The following is a 21345-nucleotide window of genomic DNA, read 5'->3' as shown; positions in this document are numbered from 1 at the left end:
TGAGAACAAAGTAATGTAAAATGATTTGGTGAAAACCAACCACTGCATCACCTCCAAAACCTCATACCAACTGCCAGGCAAGTGTGAAACCATCTAACCAACAGCTAAAGCTTGGCAAAAAGTAGATCATGCAGTAGGGCAATGATCCAAAACACACCAGTTAGTCCATGACTGAATGGTTGAAAAAGAAAAGAATCAGGTTTATGGAATAGCCCATTCAAAGTCCAGACCTCAACCCTGTGATACTTTAGTGGAACCTACAGATAGCATAAATGAATGTATAAATGAATACCCTTAAAGATCACTAATCTGAAACAGTTTTGTAAGGAGGACTGGGTCACATTTCCTCCCAAACTCTTACAAGAAATGTTTATTTTAAATAATTGCTGCTAAAGGGGTTCCCCATGTTACTGAATCATGGGGTGCACTTACTTTTTCACAGAAGGCTGCTGAATGTTGGCTATTGTTTTTGTTTAGTAAATAATGACAGCATTTATTGTGGTATACAGTGCCTTGCGAAAGTATTCGGCCCCCTTGAACTTTTCAACCTTTTGCCACATTTCAGGCTTCAAACATAAAGATATAAATTTTTTATTTTATGTGAAGAATCACCAACAAGTGGGACACAATTGTGAAGTGGAACGAAATCTATTGGATTTTTGAAACTTTTTTAACTAATAAAAAAATGAAAAGTGGGGCGTGCAAAATTATTCGGCCCCCTTGCGTTAATACTTTGTAGAGCCACCTTTTGCTGCGATTACAGCTGCAAGTCGCTTGGGGTATGTCTCTATCAGTTTTGCGCATCGAGAGACTGAAATTCTTGCCCATTCTTCCTTGCAAAACAGCTCGAGCTCAGTGAGGTTGGATGGAGAGCGTTTGTGAACAGCAGTTTTCAGCTCTTTCCACAGATTCTCGATTGGATTCAGGTCTGGACTTTGACTTGGCCATTCAAACACCTGGATACGTTTATTTGTGAACCATTCCTTTGTAGATTTTGCTGTATGTTTGGGATCATTGTCTTGTTGGAAGATAAATCTCCGTCCCAGTTTCAGGTCTTTTGCAGACTCCAACAGGTTTTCATCCAGAATGGTCCTGTATTTGGCTGCATCCATCTTCCCCTCAATTTTAACCATCTTCCCTGTCCCTGCTGAAGAAAAGCAGGCCCAAACCATGATGCTGCCACCACCATGTTTGACAGTGGGGATGGTGTGTTGAGGGTGATGAGCTGTGTTGCTTTTACGCCAAACATATCGTTTTGCATTGTGGCCAAAAAGTTCGATTTTGGTTTCATCTGACCAGAGCACCTTCTTCCACATGTTTGGGGTGTCTCCCAGGTGGCTTGTGGCAAACTTTAGACGAGACTTTTTATGGATATCTTTGAGAAATGGCTTTCTTCTTGCCACTCTTCCATAAAGGCCAGATTTGTGCAGTGTAAGACTGATTGTTGTCCTATGGACAGACTCTCCCACCTCAGCTGTAGTTCTCTGCAGTTCATCCAGAGTGATCATGGGCCTCTTGGCTGCATCTCTGATCAGTCTTCTCCTTGTCTGAGCTGAAAGTTTAGAGGGACGGCCAGGTCTTGGTAGATTTGCAGTGGTCTGATACTCCTTCCATTTCAAGATGATCGCTTGCACAGTGCTCCTTGGGATGTTTGAAGCTTGGGAAATCTTTTTGTATCCAAATCCGGCTTTAAACTTCTCCACAACAGTATTACGGACCTGCCTGGTGTGTTCCTTGGTCTTCATGATGCTCTCTGCGCTTTCAACAGAACCTTGAGACTATCACAGAGCAGGTGCATTTATACAGAGACTTGATTACACACAGGTGGATTCTATTTATCACCATCAGTCATTTAGGACAACATTGGATCATTCAGAGATCCTCGCTGAACTTCTGGAGTGAGTTTGCTGCACTGAAAGTAAAGGGGCCGAATAATTTTGCACGCCCCACTTTTCATTTTTTTATTAGTTAAAAAAGTTTCAAAAATCCAATAGATTTCGTTCCACTTCACAATTGTGTCCCACTTGTTGGTGATTCTTCACATAAAATAAAAAATTTATATCTTTATGTTTGAAGCCTGAAATGTGGCAAAAGGTTGAAAAGTTCAAGGGGGCCGAATACTTTCGCAAGGCACTGTATAGGTTAAGTCTAGGTTTATCTACTGGACTTGTGAGATCTAGGTGAAGGTTAATATGTAAACTATAGAATTTTAAGGGAGTGTACTTTCTTCTTCACATCACTGCAATTACACATAGTAATGGTAATGTTATAGGACTCCTAGGTATGTATTTGAAGCACAGACTGCACCCTATATTCCATAAAATGCAATCTCAGTAGAAACAATGACCAGGTGCTCCTACAGGTAAGTGCAAGTGGCTAGGTTGTGTGGATTTAAGGTTGGCCACTGTTTCATCAGGGACTCCTATGGCTTGTTGGTGACTGTCGAGCTTGTACTGTTATCTGCAAAAATTACTTCAGTATTCTACTCAATGAATTAGTTTGCACAATATATGCTATATATGCATGAGGAAGAGAAACTAATGGTATCTGTTTAATCCCTTCCAAATATATTCTTGTATATTTTTGCACACCTGTAAATGAATTACCATAGTGGTGTCGAAGATGAATAACACTTGGTAATTCCAATTTGGTGTGTACTGTATGTACAGTATGTGTGTGGGGATAGTAGGCATGAAAGATAAAAAATCAGATGATACTTATTTACTGTATGCCTTTTTACAACATCCTGTGGGCATTCTATCACAAATAACAATACGTAATAATATGACACTGGAGTCCTTATTTTGAATAAGGAGCGACCAAGCCCCGCGTTACCAACTTATCACTGTACATACCTTGTTGTCCTGGAAATCATAATCAAGTGAGTACTGCAGCTTGCCAAGTTTCTCCTGCTCCTTTTCTTCTTCTTCTTTCTCCTCTTCAGTCAGGCCTGTTTCTGCATCATCATCATCGTCATCCTGTTTATTCTGCAGCAGCAAATCAGAAAGAGGGAGGGAGGTCATTGCACACCTGCATCACAACCAGCTCTGCAAACCAAATCGTGGCACAATTTACACAGCAGCATGCACATGGAAATGGCTCTTTGACCTCTGATCAATTGCATCACCTACCTGTATTGTGCATCACCCTGATTTCCCATCTCATAATAAAGCAGCTGTACTTACTGCATTCGTTTGGAAACTGTTGTTTGCAACATGACTTGATTCAGCTCTTTCCTTATTGACACATTTTATGCAACTTTCAGGTATAAATCTTCAAAATAAAGTTTGCCATCCAATCTAGAAAACTGAGAAATATTACTTCATGTATGGGTTTTAGAAAATACTGTTTCCCGTCTCTAAACTGCCTTTTGTACTGTATGTGTTGCAATGAAAGACAGACTGAGAGAAATGGAAATACCAGTTATAATTTAATTGAATAATTCTAAGGTGGACATTCAAACAAACAATACCAGCCTTTTGATAAATGCCATGCAGTATATCACTAATGCCAGCATAACAATTTGCATAATATTTGTAATGATTGTCAGCTAGATCCTTTTTGATAAACAGGAAAAAAGAAGCAAAATGAATGACTGGAAAGACTAAACTTGACTAAAGCAGAAAGCTGTATCAAAGATTATATAATATCCCTAACCTTTATTTGCATAAACCTGTTTAAGCCATTATACAATATAATAAAGAAAGGGAGTGTGGCAAAAAGTCACATATTTCACAGCCTTTCATGATTCTTATCCTTTTTAATTAATTATTTCATCAGATGGGCTGCTGAGAACAAATTCTCATTTACAAGACCAACCTGGTCAACAGGCTTACACAATTGAATTTGAAAACAAATGAAAGATGTAAACAACATAATCAGAGGGGGCATAACAGGATGTGGTAATATTAAGAAGTGCAAGTCAGACAGAAATTATTTAACCAATCAACCAACAGATTGATACCAACCAATACCAACAGATCCGAAGGTGATAGTTTCTATATATGTAATTTCTTAAATAATGATAGTCATTAACACCGGCACATTGATGTGATTTGGATCTAAAATTATAGGGGGTCTTGGAAGATTCAATTTGCTAAGAGTAAATTCAATTTAAAATTAAAGGTGGAACAAAAATACACTGTGCATTTAGGAAGAAGTTGTTATCGCTATGATCTGTAACTTAAAAAAAAATGAAGCATTCCCCTAGTGTAGAGGGGCAATCAACCAAAGAGTAAAGATCACAAAGAAGAGTGACAAGGGCCACCAGTAAAAAATCATCATACAGAATGATATTAGGATTATCATGATATCAATTCATGAAAAACTCTGTGCTGCAGAAAGAGGCTACTCAGTACCAACATCACCATAACCTTAGATGGGGGTGTAGATATTTGAGCTACTGTATGCCTAAAGCAACATATAAAACAACATTTGTTTCATCGGGGCTTGTTGTGTATGGTGAAGCTTGTGATTATTAAAGAAACCAAGTCTAGCCTTGATATTAAATTCCAAACTATTAATATGAGTTTTGAATGTTAAAGCATTATACAAACAAATGCTTGTGTACAGTATATAAACTGTGACTTGCTCAAGCTTTATTTGAAATGAAAAAGAAAATGTTTGTTACTATGGCATACTTCAAGCTGTTTTGATTAAAGGGATTTAGAGTGGGATTTAAGGTGTAAGGTGTTGAGATCCAAAGTTCTCTCCAAATATAAATTGTTTGTAAATATTACTTTTGTCTCAAGTTAGTTTTCTGTAAGTAATACTTCTTATAAGTTATTACCTGGTTATTTCTCCACTACAAAACAGCATATGGATAATTGTTGGAGCCACCTGCACTTGCTTGGTACACCAACCATTTTTCAACAAACAATATTTAGAAACACAACACAACAATAGTTCGCACATCATGTTTGCTTCTTTTTGCTGATGATGCATGGAAATATTGCGAAAGCATGCATACAATTTAGATTGGAGTTTGTGGCTCTTTAAAGTGCATATCATTCAGTAATAAAAAAGGTTCCATCGCATGTTATTCAAAACAAAAGCCACAGGGAAGCTTCTTTTCCCACACAATATGTCAGTAAGGAAAGTTACTGTCAAGTCAAGTTGTAATCAGAACATGCATACGTTCAAGTGCTTTCTGGTATGGTGCTGTGTGCACTATCATCCAATTTTTCAACTTTAGGATGAGCTGGAACTTGATGAGCTGAATTCTTGTCTTTAAAAAAAGGAAAAAATGCTTATGCATTTTTTTCAAAACCCCTATATTTTAAGCCAAAACTGCGGCCTCTACCCTAATTTCCGAGACTCCGCAATTTGCGTAGTAAGTGCAATGAGAAGTGACTTAAACTCCTCTTTGCTTTTAAGGATTCTCAGCAACTGAATTTGCAAAGAAAGAAAGTGATTGAAAATTCACATCCACCCCCTGCTTCGCCTAAGCAGGCCTGTTTGAGAGGCGCCTCGAGCCGCACACCTACCGTGAAGCAGGGATCCGGGACAGTCAAGATACACAGCAGACAGATAAGACACAAAGCAGGAGAGGAGAGCAAAGAGAGAGGGAGAGATTGAACTCACAGACACACAAAAAAGAAACACAACAGGCAGATCGAGAAATGACAGACTTCTACCCATAATTTTTTTTTGCTTTTAATTTTGGGATTCTTATTTTTAAATGGTTGCTGATGTAAAGATATTTTTTTACAGTTTAATTCCCAATAATTCAGAATAAAAATAGACAATAAATAGAAATAGAAAATAATAATGGTGCTTAATAGTATAATAGGTGCTTTTATACGGTTACTGTGTGGATTTAAATATTAAATGTTTGATTGTTATTTGTATTATTACTATTTTATTGTATTTCTGAAACCCTTTTTGCTCTTTAACATACTCTGTGATGACTTTCAGAAACACTATACCCGGTTCAATAAACCAGTTTACTTTTTTGTTGAAGGAAAAAAAAACTCACTGAAAGTACTTTATCAACCCCAGTCCATTATTTCCTGATCCAGCAAGTATGTCATTTCTCACAAAAGTCCCAGAGCACAAGAAAATACAGCACTCACATTTTTCACAAATACAGGATATAATAACAGAGAAAATTAAAGAGCGAGCAGAGCATTTCTAAACTTCCTACTCTACTGCTTGAGAATTAGCTATTAAATTTTTCATACTCCATGAATTTTAAAACATACTAAATTACTTCTATTTATAAAAGCCACATGCCCTATTATCTGAATTAGATTCCTGTTTGCAGCTATTCTCTCTAATGAGCTCTGGTGTGAAAAAGTGCAAATCATGACCACGGTCAGGGCTATACTGTTGCTTGAACAGAAATGTGTCAAGATAAGAGGCAGAAATTATATTTAATATAGAGGCTCAAATGCAGTACTTTGCAGTTCTTGAGACGTCGCAAAACAAAACATACCTATGATTATAAAGCATGTCAAATTTCAAAATGCGGGGATTTGATTTGGGAAGAAATCCTGGAAGATATGGCTGGTGATAATGCAGGGAAAATAATTTAAGAATGTTCTTCAACATGTTGGAGTCTAGACTATGTATAAAATGATAACAAAAAGAAAAGAAAGGTCATTCTTGAAGTGGATTGGCTTTTTGTTTATCAGATGTGTTCTTTTTTCTGGTGTGGTCTTATTTAATTTGAGAGGTGTTTAAACCATAAGAAAACTGTCCTGGATGACACTCTTAAAGAGGCATCACTAGAAAAAAAACTGCTTCATGAGCTGGGGTTGGAGAAACTAGTTCTGACTCCTGCACTTCATTCTTAGAAAGCCAGTCTGTGCCGTGTGTCATACCTCGCCACCTTTCATGTTCTTCATATTGAGCGCTCCCTTCATACCCTTCCCCTTCTCTTTCTTGTTCTTCTTCTTCTTACAACAGCACTTCTTGCAGATGCAGAAACAGCAGGTGAGGATGAGAAGGCCAGCCACCACTGCAATGGCGATGAGAGCCCAGGGTGGCACTGCCAGTCCAGTGGACAGGGGAAAGAGTTACAAAGGAGATGTCAGGAGGAACATGGACTCAACTATGTCATCACAGTGAAAGAAATCAGTTTGGGAAACATATCTCAAGAAATATGTGTACATCTCCAACTTTGGGAACATTTGTCACTTTTCCTTTATTTGCTTTTTGCGTAGTTACCAAAACCTTAGCTTTTAGCATGTCTTCATTTTTTATTTGGTCTATCAAGAGTAAATTATTTATGGAAAGGTTTGCATACAACCATCTTTCCGATATGAAGTCCCTCAACATAGACTATATGACAAAGAAATTGAAGCTAGTGTATATGAGCAGTTTTATTTTCTCTTCAACAGTTTGCAAATAAAAATAAAAGGAGATATACAGTAGGTGCTTGGCGTACTTAAAAAAGTGGCAGAGTGAAATTGTTTTGGCATAAATAAGATGTGTGCCATATCCAATAGTATTAATACATAATATTTATGTTGTAAATGGTCAGCTACAAGCTATTTTTAGAGGATTTCTGTTTATTTAGACACATTGTGGCCTGTCATATATCACAAAATGGCAAGGAACTTCAGAAAACTAAATAAAACAAATAAGGGCTAAATAGACTTTTCTTATCATAGTAATCCAAAAATTTCATGCAACATTTTCTTCAAAGTTGAAAAACATGGGTTGGCAGCTTGTTCCAGACACCCACCACCACCAAAGACTTTATTTTAACAGCAGCTGGTGTAACAGGGTGAGAAAAATGGGTGGAGGGTAACAGGTTTTGGGGGTTATGTTGACTGTCTATGATGGCCAATGTTTTTTTTTTCTCCTCTTCAATCGAGGTGTCCAAGCGTCTTGAATCACACGGTGGGGCAGGTGCAAATCAACAAACACTGAATGACTTTGATTGCCCAGATGATTATTAATTACTATACAGTTCAGCGGTGACATGTGGGATTACAGAACAGGCTACATCAGCCCTACATCAGCCCTGGAACAAGGAGTCAGAGAGGAAATACAGGGAACAAAAAACCATTAAATACAGGTCAAAGGCATAAAGTAAGATCATTAAATAGCCCTGACTCATTGGGTCTGCCTAGCCCCTGTGGTCACCAGGAGTTCTGGCCAGGAATCGGAGATATAAGCCACGGTCAGCACAGGCTCAATGAGAAAGATTTGGGATAGACAATTTGCACCACTGGGCACAGAAGAGGACTTAGGGGCAGGAGAGGATTCAACAAAGATCAGCAGAGAAACACTCAGACGCTGTCTTCTTCCCCCCTCCCCTGGATTTGTTGTGAAGAGACAGGTTAGGTGGGGCACCATATTCAAGCATTGAGTACACAGTAGATGAACTTCCTGTTATAAATCATTGGTAATGAAAAGAATGTGCAAACAAAAAATACAGTACAATGTCATCTTGCTCAGCTAACAGTTTCTCCATTCTTTAAGGCATCTTACAGGCTAAACTGTGTTTAAAATGTAAAATATCCCTTCAAAATAGTAAATAATATCATACCATTTATGATTTTCCACTGAGTGAATTTTACTTATTACTTATTGTCTAATTTACAAACAAATGGCAAGAACATTATGAAACAATCTAAGATCAAATGAACATAAATCTTGAAATTAATGATATGTGTACACATAGACCCCAAAAGAATAACTCAAACCAGAAAAGCTAATATAGAGAAACTGTAATATCCTATTCTACATTTTTTAATTTTGATTTTGTATATCATTTGTCAATAGTGCTCCTTCTCTAATTAATATAACAGGGAACTACACTTTTCCTCCTTGCCTTGTGCCAGCTCTCAGTGACTTACAAGGGATTTTGACTATCTGATTGTAGAATTTGTTCATGAGCTCCTTATAGTCTTCTTTCTTATTGCCCATGGGCCCTTCGGCCTCGGTGGAGTTGTCTGCCACAGTGGACATGGCTGGTGCTGGAGCCATTGTCATGGTACTGGTGGGCTCAGCGCCCACAATGGGCTCTGGTTTTTTCTTGAATAAGTTCCAAGTCATCCTGAAAGGCTAGGCAATGAACACTCCCTGAAAAGCAAAAAAAGAAGTAAGAGTCAGTACTAAGGGTGCAATCTGATATGTGGGACTGTAGCCAATGAAACAGCCAACCATTAACTCATAAGAAAACAATTAAAATCATTTGACTTGTAAATAACCGCAATTGTAAATAACAGTGATTTTTCACCAGCAATTCAAGCATATAAAATATCACAATCTGTCTTTTGGACTTGAGAAACCTTATTTGCAATTTTTTTCTATACAGAAAGCATCAGTTGGCACTGTTTTTTAAGTGACCACACAGACTTTTCCTGATTACTTGTGATTACTGCTTACTTCAATCCAGTGTTCTAAGTGATTATACTTCAGTCTAATCCACATAACTCAAGAGATAATGGGAAAGCTAACGTTCAGATAATATGTAATTAAATGATAATAATATAGTTTAGCCACAGGATTTCTCATTGCTTTACACTATAATCCATCTCTTGTCTCAGACATTTTACTTCGTTCTGTCAGGGGCTGTTAATAATTAATGGCACAGCATTATACAAGAATAAGACTCTTTTATAATTCAAAAGATGAAACTGGTTATAAATGTACCATCTTAGAAAAACTTTCACACATTATTTCAAGGAGATTTTGCAGAGGAATAATGGCTCAGATGAAAAATATTTAAATTAAAATGCGATTTATTTTATTTTGCCATTGACAATGTAACACATACTGTACCGGTACAGTACTTCTTATCATGAGTATTATTATGATTATTATCTATTAATAATCATGCAAGATGATTCAAGATTAATGTAACATTTTTGAAGGTTTACGGGTAATGCATAGATTCTGTTTAAAAACTTGTCTGAAAATGATTTATGAAAATAGAATTGCATGTTTAAAATATATTCATTCATTCTTTGATCTACAGTAATATATGTCAGCAAAGCAATTAACAATTAGTTTCCCATACTGTTTGTATACAAATTATGTTTATGTATTATGTTTAAACAATTTTCTGTGGAATTGTATTTTCACATGAAATAATGTATAAAATATTAATAATAAAGATTAATTGCATTTATATAGTGCTTTTAATCCCAGAGGACACCAATGCACTTTACACATGGGAGATGTGAGGAATGGATAGTTATTATGCACGTGCAGTGGCACTACACAGCAAATTAGGTAGAGAAATAAGAAATGGCTTCACAACTTGATTTAATTAATTTTAATAGCAAATATGATTAATATATGTCTCTATATTTATATGACGATCTCACATTGTAAAACCATCCAACAGCATTTTTTTTTGCATTTTCACTTTGTTTTTCACATTTCAATAAGAAAGGCAAAAACACCATACAGTACTTACAGAGAGACTTAATTATTTAATTAAATGTTCCCTTCAGGAGGTTTAGCTGAATAGCTTGTAATACTGCAGTAATTGCAACCTTGATTTATAACTTGTTCAACCTTTATGGCTCCACTGGCTGGACATTTATTTTGACTTGATTTTCATCATAATACATGTGTTTGTTTGAAGCGGTGATCTGACGTGATAAATACAACATGTGCCTATTGTAATTCTGTAGAATAACTGTGCACAAGACACTGGGGTTGCAAGAACAAAAAAGCTGGCTACATTTATAAATCATTGGTGTACTTATTAGTATTAAAGCCTTGAGGATATGCACAATGAAAATACACAATGAGAGGAGACATATGGGGGTACTGAATACAGTAGGAGCAGAGGGGTAAATAACAGAGCCAGTTAAGTAAAGGCCCTTCTAAAAAAGAAGGTTTTGGGTCTAGATTTGAAGGAGTTCAGGGAATGTGACTCTCTGAAGTCCTTAGGGATAGAATTACAGAGCTTTGGGGCATAACAGGAGAAGGCCCAGTCACCCACAGAGTGTAGATGGGCTTGGGGGACAGATAGGAGACCAGACTTTGAAGAGCGAAGATTGCAACGTGAGGAGTAGGACAACAGTAGCTCAGACAGGTACTGAGGTGTCAAGCCATGCAGATCCTTATACAGTAGGTGAGCATGAGGGTTTTGAAGTCAACACGAACCCTGACAAAGTGGTAAAACAGGATAGATTCTGGCAGTATTTCTGAGGTGAAAGAATAATGTTTTGACAATATGTTGCATGTGTGGGTCGAATCAAATGAATTGAATCAAATATCACCCCCCAGTTTTTCAATTAAGACTGAAATTCAAGTACAGCACCATCCATGGATAGGGTTAAAGCATTGGCTTTAAGTTGATGAGGATGCCAATAAACATGACTTTAGTCTTGTCACAGTTTAGATGAAGGAAATTTTGAGTCATCCATGTTTTTATGTCGGAGATGCAATTAGAGAGAATAGAGACAGCCGCGTCAGTGTCAGGTTTGGTATAGATGTAGATTTGATTACTGTTAGCATAAAAGAGATAGTTGAGGCCATGTGATCTTAAAAGCTGACCAAGTGGAAACATGTAATTTTTGAAACGTAGGGAGCCCAGTATTGAGACCTGAAGAACACCAGACTTAAAGAATTCAATTTCAGACCTAAATCCGCCAAGAGAGTCAAAGTGACGGCGATCAGTGAGGTAAGACCATTTAAGAGCAGTGTCAGAAATTCCAAACATAGTCTCAAGACGAGAAGATATTGTGGTTAGCATTGTCGAAAGCAGCACTGAGATCAAGAGGAATGAGGATAGAAAGAGAACCGGAATCAGAAGATATTAGAAGATTGTTAGTGACTTTATAGGACAGCTTCTGTGATGTGAAGTTGTTGGGAACCCAATTTGAGGGATTCAAAAAGGTTGTTTGCAATGAGGTGGTTATTTAACTAAATTGTAACAGCACGTTCCAGAATTTTTACAAGAAAGGGTAAGTTGGAGATAGGGTATAAATTGTTTAGATTGTCTTTTTTGGCATGGGGGTAATGGCAGCACTTTTGAGAACCATTAGTACAGCACCAGTGCTCAATGCAGAGAAATGTGAAACAGGATTGAAATAGAGTGGTGGAATGGGATCTAATAGCTGATACAAAATACATGTATAAGTAAGTAAATTTAGAATTCCCAAATATTTTTTATTAGTTAGTTAAGTACAGATTAGTCAGTAATACATTTTGTCTCAACATACAGCACACACGAGAAATCACACAAGGAGAATGAGGAAGTGTGGGATGACATTTTCTATAGCTGGTTGTATCCAGGATTTAAAAAGACCTTGCAACTGGCTGAGTTACATTAGCAGAGGTGGGCTTTCTTGCATTCAATGCAAAGGGAAACTAGTAATTTGTTTGGTGCCAAGCCATTTATGAAAGGCCCTTTTTGATGTGCTAATTGCACTATTTAATTTTCTTAAAAAATATAATTTGTATATTAAAGTGAAAATGTTTTCAGATATCTTTTTAAAAATCAAACTGAATTTGATTTTCCATGTTATTAGTACTGGGCTGTAATGTACACACTAAGACCTGCATATTGATCTGTCTCCCATCCACTACTGGTGAAACGTGCCAAGATAGCTGCACAAGCTCCAGCTCATCAGTTGTTGCTTCTGGCTACAAAGAAAAGCACACAGTGTATTTGTCACGATCGTAATCCCTCCTCTTACGGGCGTTCCAGCTCTTTCACATTTTAGTTGATTATGTGCACCTGCCTCCAATCCTGCCCCTCCTTATTTAAGGCGGGCACTCTCGCTACTCTGGGCCGGCCTACCACCAAGTTGCCCTACGTCTGCGGCTTGAGGGCATAGCAGCGTCCTGACCCAGATGAGTCCGGGGCTCAGAGCGCCTGGCCCCATCATCCCATTTTTATTCCTTTTCCCAGCACTTGATCCCATTCCAGTTTTTATCCTTGTCTAGTTTTTGTTTCAAATGGATCTCCTGGCTATGGACTTTTGGACTGCTTCCTGGTTTCCCCTTCTGGATAGTTTTGGATTTGTTCGCCTGTGCCACCCCCCCCCCCGAGCACCAGTGCACCATTGTCAAGCCCCCCTGTTTGTCAACCTGCCCAGTTCCTCCTCGTCTCCTCCCCGTGTCTGCTAACACTTACTCCCGGATAATACCATCTGCATAGGGTCCCGACCTACGCTTTGTGACAGTATTGGCTTAAATTTGCTTACTGTGGACTAGCACCAAGCAATATGCCTTTTGGGAGGAGCAAAGTGCCAAAAAAATTAAGACTACTATACAATGCTCATTGAGAATTCTTCATTATCAAAAAGGCTTTATCTAATCTGTGACAGTCTAATCATTAAGTTACAATGAAGTCAATGAAGAATTGGAATATAAAATCAGTTTCATACACAATGGAATTGTATGAATACAATATTTGCATGTTTTGGGTATCAAAAAATGCTTTGTATATTTAAAAAAGCGGTTTTATGTTCTGAAATACAGACACATTAGCTATAGCCATGTAAAAGCACGTCATGAGAGGAACTTACCCTGAATATACACAAAATGTCTACAGTACATGTATCAATCTCTAGCTGTTTCTGCATTTTTCTGTGCTGAAAAGTGACACATGTACTGTTGATCCACAACAAAGAAAGCAAAACTAAATACACCTTGGATAGATCCTTGGTTGTAATTACGTTTGTACAGAATTGACCAGGAGAAAGTAATGAATGAGTAATGTTCTAAAATTGAGTGCTTATAACATTTCATAGCCAACTGTTTATTACTGTATACAATGTTACTACTACTACTACTACTACTACTACTACTAATAATAATAATAATAATAATAATTGCTTATACTTATATAGCACTTTTTCAGGACACTCCACTCAAAGCGCTTTACAGGTAATGGGGACTCCCCTCCACCACCACCAATGTGCAGCGTCCACCTGGATGATGCGACGGCAGCCATAGTGCGCCAGAATGCTCACCACACACCAGCTATCAGTGGGGAGGAGAGAAGAGTAATGAAGCCAATTCATAGATGGGGATTATTAGGAGGCCATGATTGGTAAGGGCCAATAGGAAATTTGGCCAGGACGGCGGGGTTACGCCCCTACTCTTTTCAAGAAACACCCTGGGATTTTTAATGACCACAGAGAGTCAGGACCTGTTTTACGTCTCATCTGAAGGACGGCGCCTGTTTACAGTATAGTGTCCCCGTCACTACACTGGGGGCAGCAGGGTGAGCGCCCCCTGCTGGTCCCACTAACACCTCTTCTAATGTTACTCTACACATTTGGTTAAATGCTGATATGACTATTGAAGATGTTGTAATAAAATGATACTGCCACATTAATATTCCAAGTTTAATAAATTAATATTGTGGGTGTTAAGACATGTATTTTAATTTTTTTTATATTTTTTATATTGTCAATAAAAGTCAAGAAACGTTTCTACTCAATGCTACCTCTGTTATAATGCCATTATCAGACTTACACCCTGACTCTGAACATAGTTGCTCCCCAGGACTGCGTACTCAGCCGTCTCCTCTACTCCCTACCAACCGGAACTGCGTCACCAGGAACAAACAAACTCGATTGTTAAATCTGCGGTTGATACAACGATCATCTGCTTGATCACAAATGGTGATGAGTCTGCATACAGGGAAGAGGTAAAAATGCTGACAGCATGGTGTCAGGACAACTATGTCTTTCTGAACACCAGCAAAACTAAGGAATTGATCAGGGACTTCAGGAAGCAACAAGGAACAGACCATGCACCCATTCACATCAGCGGGTCCGCAGTGGAGAGAGTCAACAGTTTCAAATTCCTAGGTGACAACATCACAGACAATCTAACCTGTACACTGGCATGCCATAGCACATCCTGACCAATTTCTACAGGTGCACCACTGAAAGCATCCTAACCAGTTGCGTCACTTCCTGGTATGGTAACTGCTCCACCTGAGAGCGCAAGGTACTCCAGAGGTTGGTGATATTGGTACAAAACACTACTGGCCTCGCGCTACCGAACTTCGAGGATCTACTTTGTTAGATGCCTCAAAAAGGCAAGGTCTATCCTCCAGGACCCCAGTCACCCTAACCACAACTTGTACTCTCTACTACCAACCAGAAAACGATACCAAAGTATACAGACCAAGACCAACAGGTTTCGAAAGAGCTTCTTCCCCCAGGAAGTAAGACTGTTAAACAGCCAACCACAGGAGATGCCTGCAATTACCCCAACGGCCACTGGCGAATAGGCAAACTTGTTAAACACATATTGTACGAACAGCACTAAATACCTTCAGTCATACCATATCACCTTCTTTTACTTTCGCACAATCTGTAAATTGTATTGTAAATTGTAATTGTGTAATTTATTGCACCCTAATCTTAATTTAATCCCTATACATTTCTGTCCTACTCTTCCATCCCTCTTTCCGAGCCCGAGGATAAAAGCATTTCATTGCCAACAACACCGCTGAATGCTGTACTGCTCGTGCATTGATAAATAAACCTTGATTGATTGATAACAAATGTAAAATGACAGGCAGATAAGAAAGCACAAATAATTCCATTTTGGAAGGGGCTAACAGGTAAGTGTTTAATTAATTAAAATCGGCAATCCCAAATGAGGAAGCATAAAAGATAATATCAGAGCACTCTTGGGTTCACGTGGGTATGTGCCCTCATCGCTGTTGCCTCAGGTCGGCCCCCCACCACTGGGGACTCGAACCCAGGCCTCTGGCATCACTCAACAGGGACCCAGCCAGTTGAGCTAAAGGGAGATCTCCCTTCAGCCCGGCAGCTGAGGTCCTTGCAATTCAGAGGGAAGGGCAGTGACATAACCACGCTGGTAAACCGGCTCGCACAACTTCTAATGTCGGCCATATGCATTACAATATTAATAATTCTACATTTCCAGAAAGCAAACATATGAATTACACTACGTGAGGCAGATGAAGACTTGCTGATAGACAAACTCTAAACAAAAGAACTGTATTCTCTTTTTCATTTTCAACTTTACCTTTTCTTTATATAACAGGCTTAAAAACATCTAAACTGTTCTACACTTCTCTTGTCTTCAGTCAACTCTTTAGAAATAAGTAAAATTGAATAAAATCATCTCTAACAACATTGTGATCTGATTTCACAACTTCTTCCTGTTATTTTATGTACTTGATTAAGGATTATGTGGTGTGTGGAGCAGCAGAGTGCTGATTTTGATCAATGGTGTTGTTTCACTAAAGCAATGCGACACCACTTCACAGATCATTGATCCTGTAATGTCCAGGGGTATAAGTGCATTTCACAAATACAAATGGTTACATCTTCCAGTTGTCCTTACTTGCTGATAAAGGTCGCAGAAGTTTAGTCTCTAGACACAATAGGACAGTTTATTGATATACAGAGACTAAATTTGTTGTTGAAACTGATTTCTCAGTCATTATGAATCATATTTATTAACAAAGGCTAATCACTTTAACAAATAAGCATGTGCAAGAAAACAAACTAAATAATAAATTTTTTAACAATAAAACTATGCTTTTTGATTTTTTACACACAATAATCAAAAGCAGAACTCAATTTAAGAACTTTACTTGAAATTTAATACAATTTCACATTAGTTTGAATATGGATTCACATGGTCCCTAATGTATATGCTTGGAATATAGAAAAGTTCTGTTCCGTTCTTTAACAACATTTTATATTTCATATTTTTTCAAAGTACATCTCTTGTTCTTAAAAAAAAATGGGAAAAAATTGAAATCAGATTTTCTGAAATAACTGGCAATTGAATTTGGAGGGTTTGACATATGTACTGTACTACAATGTGAAATAAGAATCTCAAATGGCAAGATAATTATATGAATGTTCAGCAAAACAGAGGATTTATTTCTTGGCATAACCCCCTAAGTGAACTAGAGGCCTAAATTGAATTAAAGTTTACAGGGCTGTTGTAGCAGTATTTGTGATTTAATCTACACCTGAGGCATCTTATGTGGCTTCTAGACAAGACACATTTTATGATCTAGCTTTTTACTTTATGTCAGCTATTATATGGGTTTATGATCCGGTCTTTAAATTACTCCTTGTAAATTTTGAAGGATAAAACCATATTTAAGGATTTCAATAAGAATGTGTGGATTTGGGGTTGTGATTTTTTGGAGACTATTAGTACTTAAAATTAGCTGTTATTTATTGTGGTTTTTCTTAGATTTCAATACTCAAAACTAATTCAGTCTACCTCTGAAATGTTGTTTTTCCACAGAATACACTAAAGTTTTCTTTATTGACTTTTAGGGGTTTAAGGTTTTACAAATGACATTGTGGATTAAGTTACATCCTTTGGGATTGTATTCTGAGAACTAATACTAAGGCAGGAAATATAAATTGTGTGTTTGAATCTTAAACCCAGTGATCATTTGTCAGTATTAATTAACACACTTCAATACAGTTTCAGTCTTGACATGAAAAGTTATTAGATCTTATAAAGAAAACTGCAATAGCTAAAAAGAAAATCTTCACCTCACCTTTTAGTAGAATTACATCCATGAGAAGAAATTATATTATTGCAACAGTGTAGCATCTAACTGTTCCAAAATATTAACATTGTTCTGTGGAAATGCCTGAGATAAAGGACAAGTCTATTATTAAAGAAACTCAGACTATTACCTCAGAACACAGACTATGCAGACAATTATTTGGTACCATTTTTTGTACCAAATAAACCAAAGGTTAACTAAGGTAAACTAGTAAAGTAAACGGGTTTACTAAAGTAAACCAAAGGTCAACTTTATGATTGCTTTGATCACTGAATCTGGACCCCCTACATTTCAGCAAACATCCCATTTGCTTTGAAGCTGGAGATGTTGACACTAGCTAGGCAGTAGCTTTCTAGATTCTTTGAAACACCTACATCTATAACAATATTACATTAGATACTTTGGGGAAATTACATCCTTAAGAGGTCAGTGACTCACAAATCATTAAAAAAACACTTCCCATCAAGGTGTTGAAAAGTATACTTTTTTGATTAAACATTTGGACACAGTGTACAGTATACATGTTTATACAGTATGTTAACTCTATGCAGTTTAGAACTGTCTTCCTTCAAGAAAATAAAACCTCTTTGATGTTTCCACTGGTGTGGACCAGAGGAATCCGACTGTTTAATTAAAACAAAGCATCGCGAAGGCCCGCAACGGGTGTTGACGCGATGTGATTTCTGCCCAGTGCTCTGAATGTCAAAGTGAAGAAACTCAATGAAGCGCAGGTAAACGGTGGAAGTAACTATGACTCTCTTAAGTCCCTTGGGTAAGGATTGGAGACTTAGTGACCTCTACCTCCACATGGTCCCGCTGGTAACTCCACTGCTCTGTCTGAGTATGTGGAGGCCAAATGAGGTCTAAACCTCACCCCTCCTGTGGGTCTGCCAACCCACTAGGCGGTACCAATGGCAAAACCTTAAAATGAAAAATAATGTTCATGTTGAACCATACCGGCTGGCATGTCACCCGGGTCAACAAGGTGCCCTGGAAGGACCTGGAGCTGGGTCCTGCTCCAGTAGTGTAAAGATCGAAGACAAGATCCAAAGAATTAAGACTCATCTCTGTGAGTACACAGACGACACATGAAGACTTGGACAAGATCAGGCCTGATGAGAGTTTATTCTTCTGCTCAACTGGAGCATCCTCGATAACGATAAGTCACGCGTTTGTGATCTACGGATCCCAATAAAAAGACATAAAGAGGCTAAACGATACCATCGACCTCGAAAGCCTAATATTAGAATGTGATTCCTCCATGATGAACATTCTGGAGGAGGTGGCTGAAAATGAAACATCTGAATACAGCAATGAGAACCCATCACCACCTCTGCAAGTGGAAGATGACTAACCCAGAAGCAAATGAGTCACTTGTTGAACCAGCTTTCCTAAGTGGACTTAATGGCAAGAACACCATAACCATGCATCTACCAGACGACAACCAAACATGCCTGGTCTGCAATGAAAAGATCAGAAGACTGAGATTGTCACTACAACACTATGTACTCAAACAAATGTAACAAAACTTGCAATAGCCTTCACTCTATCCAGTGCCACCTTCCCAAGTGCAAAGGCAAAAGAAAAACATGAATGATGAGAAAGGCAAATGGAAGTGTAATGATTGCAACATGAACTTCCAAACAAAATCACAACACAAAAGACATTCCCATCCTGACATCAGGAATAAGGAAAGAATCGATGATCTAAATAAAAACAAAAGCAAAGAATCCAGTAAGACATGGATGGAAGAAGAACTTACTGAAATTAAGTATAAAGGGGCTACAAACATCAACCAATTAATTGCCCAAGAACTCGGCTCAAAAAATAACAAACAAGTTGGTGGAAAAAGAAGACCAACAAGAAATAGAAAACTCACTAACACTGAACAAAACCCATAAGTAACAAAAAAGAGGACACCCAACTTTTCAACCTACAAAAAAATCTCTGGAATCAACTTCAGAATCAAAAGACTATCTCAAGACATCGCTAACAGAGATTAAACTAAAACAGCCTGGAAAGAAGCTGTTCTCAATGATTCAGAGGACCCTGAAACAATCAAGCAATTAACTGAAATTGCAACAGAAAAGCTATTACAAACTCCTAAATCTGAAACTCTAAAAGGGAACAATAAAAAGCAAAGACACAACAAACGCCAAAATGGAAAAGAATGGTCATGGATAAAAAGAAGAGCAAACAAAAAAAAGCTCTATAAATATCACCAATCTCTGTACAACAAGAACAGATCAAAACAGACTTCTCTCATCCTTGATGGAGCAGAAAGTACAGTATATCTTGTAGATTTCACTTCTGCCAATTTTACAACTCCTACAAAAAGAAATGGGAGGATCCCACTACGTTTCAAATCAAGGGGGAGTGCTGACAATGAAATATTCGAAACCCTCATCAGTGAAGTGGAAATCCAAGAAAACATCAAAGCAATGAAGAAAACATCTGTGCCTGGACCAGACAATGTTGACTGACATGCCATCAATAATCTGGAGGGTGACAGCGAGACACTACTCCAATTGTTCCACCTCTGGCTAATCACCGGCCATATACCCAAACAATTAAAGCAATGCTGAACAATATTGATACCAAAGACAACAGATGAAAAGAGCCTGGATAACATCAGCGATTGGATACCCATTACCATCTGGTCAATGCTCCTCAAACTCTTCTCAAGAATAAAAACCAAACGACTAGAGAAAGCCTGTCCAATCAATCAAAGACAGCGTGGTTTCATCGCAGCCTCCGGCTGCTCAGAGAATCTGACAGCACTACAGCACATCCTGAATAACACCATAAAGAATCACAAGCAAATTGCTGTGGCATTCATTGATATTGCCAAGGCTTTTGACTCAGTGGCCCACGAACACATACAGTATTCCAAGTACTAGAACAAAAAGAGTTAGATAACCACATAATTGAGCTGATCAAGAACTCCTACGATGAATGCACAACCACGATTAAAGCAGACAAACAATCCTCACATGAAATCTCCATCAATGTTGGAGTCAAACAGGGTGATCCTATGTCACCTCTACTGTTTAACCTAGCCCTGGACCCCCTGATAAACGCCTTGGAAGAACTCAGTTGCGACATTGGCTTTTGCAGATGACTTGGTTCTGCTGAGCAACAGCTGAGAAGGGATGAAAAAGAACATTTGCACCCTTGAAGTATTCTGCGCTCAAACAGGACTGATGGTCTTAGCCAAGAAGTGCCACGGGTTCCTGATTTCACCGACCAAGGACTCATATGTCATCAATAACTGCAAACTATGGAACTGCGATCCATAAACAATCAATTACATATGATTACACACTGTGAATTGGAGAAATACCTCGGTCTCAAAATAAACCCATGGACAACGCAGTAAATCTGCTACAAGATTGTATCCACAAAATTGACAAAGCCCCACTAAAACCTTCTCAAAAGTCAACAATACTGAATGTACTGTATACACAATCCCAAGACTGATATATCAGATGGACCATGCCTATACCACTCAAATATCACTAAAGTAGCAGCTTCTGGACGGACTCATAAGGAAAACAATAAAAGGTGGCTACATCTCCCTGAATCCACATGTAATGGACTACTTTACTCCAGTAATAGAAATGGAGGATTGGGCATAATCAACCTCTCCAACCTGATAACATCAATACAAATCAGAAGGCTACAGCACTCTGATGCGATCGGAAAAACTCCAGAAACTCTGGCTCCTGGCTGGAGGCAATGTAAGCAAAATCCCGCAGCTAAACGACCCAACAACCTTAACAGTGCAATCAGAGGATATACTGCTTCCAGAGGGATGGGAACCCAGTCCCAACCAAAAACCAAAATTCATGACTCCCCGTAACTGGCGTAATGATGAATTCGAGAACTTG

At 38.2% G+C, this 21345-nt stretch overlaps 1 protein-coding gene across 6 annotated transcripts in view; it reads right to left on the bottom strand.

The window, feature by feature from the left end:
• Positions 1–21345, bottom strand: part of syt2a (synaptotagmin IIa) — a 186875-nt gene that overhangs the window by 24326 nt on the left and 141204 nt on the right. For 5 of the 6 annotated variants that reach the window (XM_015342330.2, XM_015342328.2, XM_015342332.2 and 2 more), the window contains 3 exons: positions 8811–9036; positions 6825–6991; positions 2856–2987 (listed from right to left, as the gene is read on the bottom strand). In XM_015342330.2, the coding sequence (XP_015197816.1) occupies positions 2856–2987; positions 6825–6991; positions 8811–9009 (498 nt within the window). In that variant the 5' untranslated portion in view covers positions 9010–9036. The remainder of the gene's footprint in view (positions 1–2855; positions 2988–6824; positions 6992–8810; positions 9037–21345) is intronic. The other variant, XM_006628280.3, reaches the window with a different exon arrangement.

Source organism: Lepisosteus oculatus, chromosome 5 (genome assembly GCF_040954835.1).
Source record: "Lepisosteus oculatus isolate fLepOcu1 chromosome 5, fLepOcu1.hap2, whole genome shotgun sequence".
NCBI classification, from domain to species: domain Eukaryota; kingdom Metazoa; phylum Chordata; class Actinopteri; order Semionotiformes; family Lepisosteidae; genus Lepisosteus; species Lepisosteus oculatus.
The sequence above is the reverse complement of the archived record's forward strand: the minus strand, read 5'-3'. Positions and strand labels throughout refer to the sequence as shown.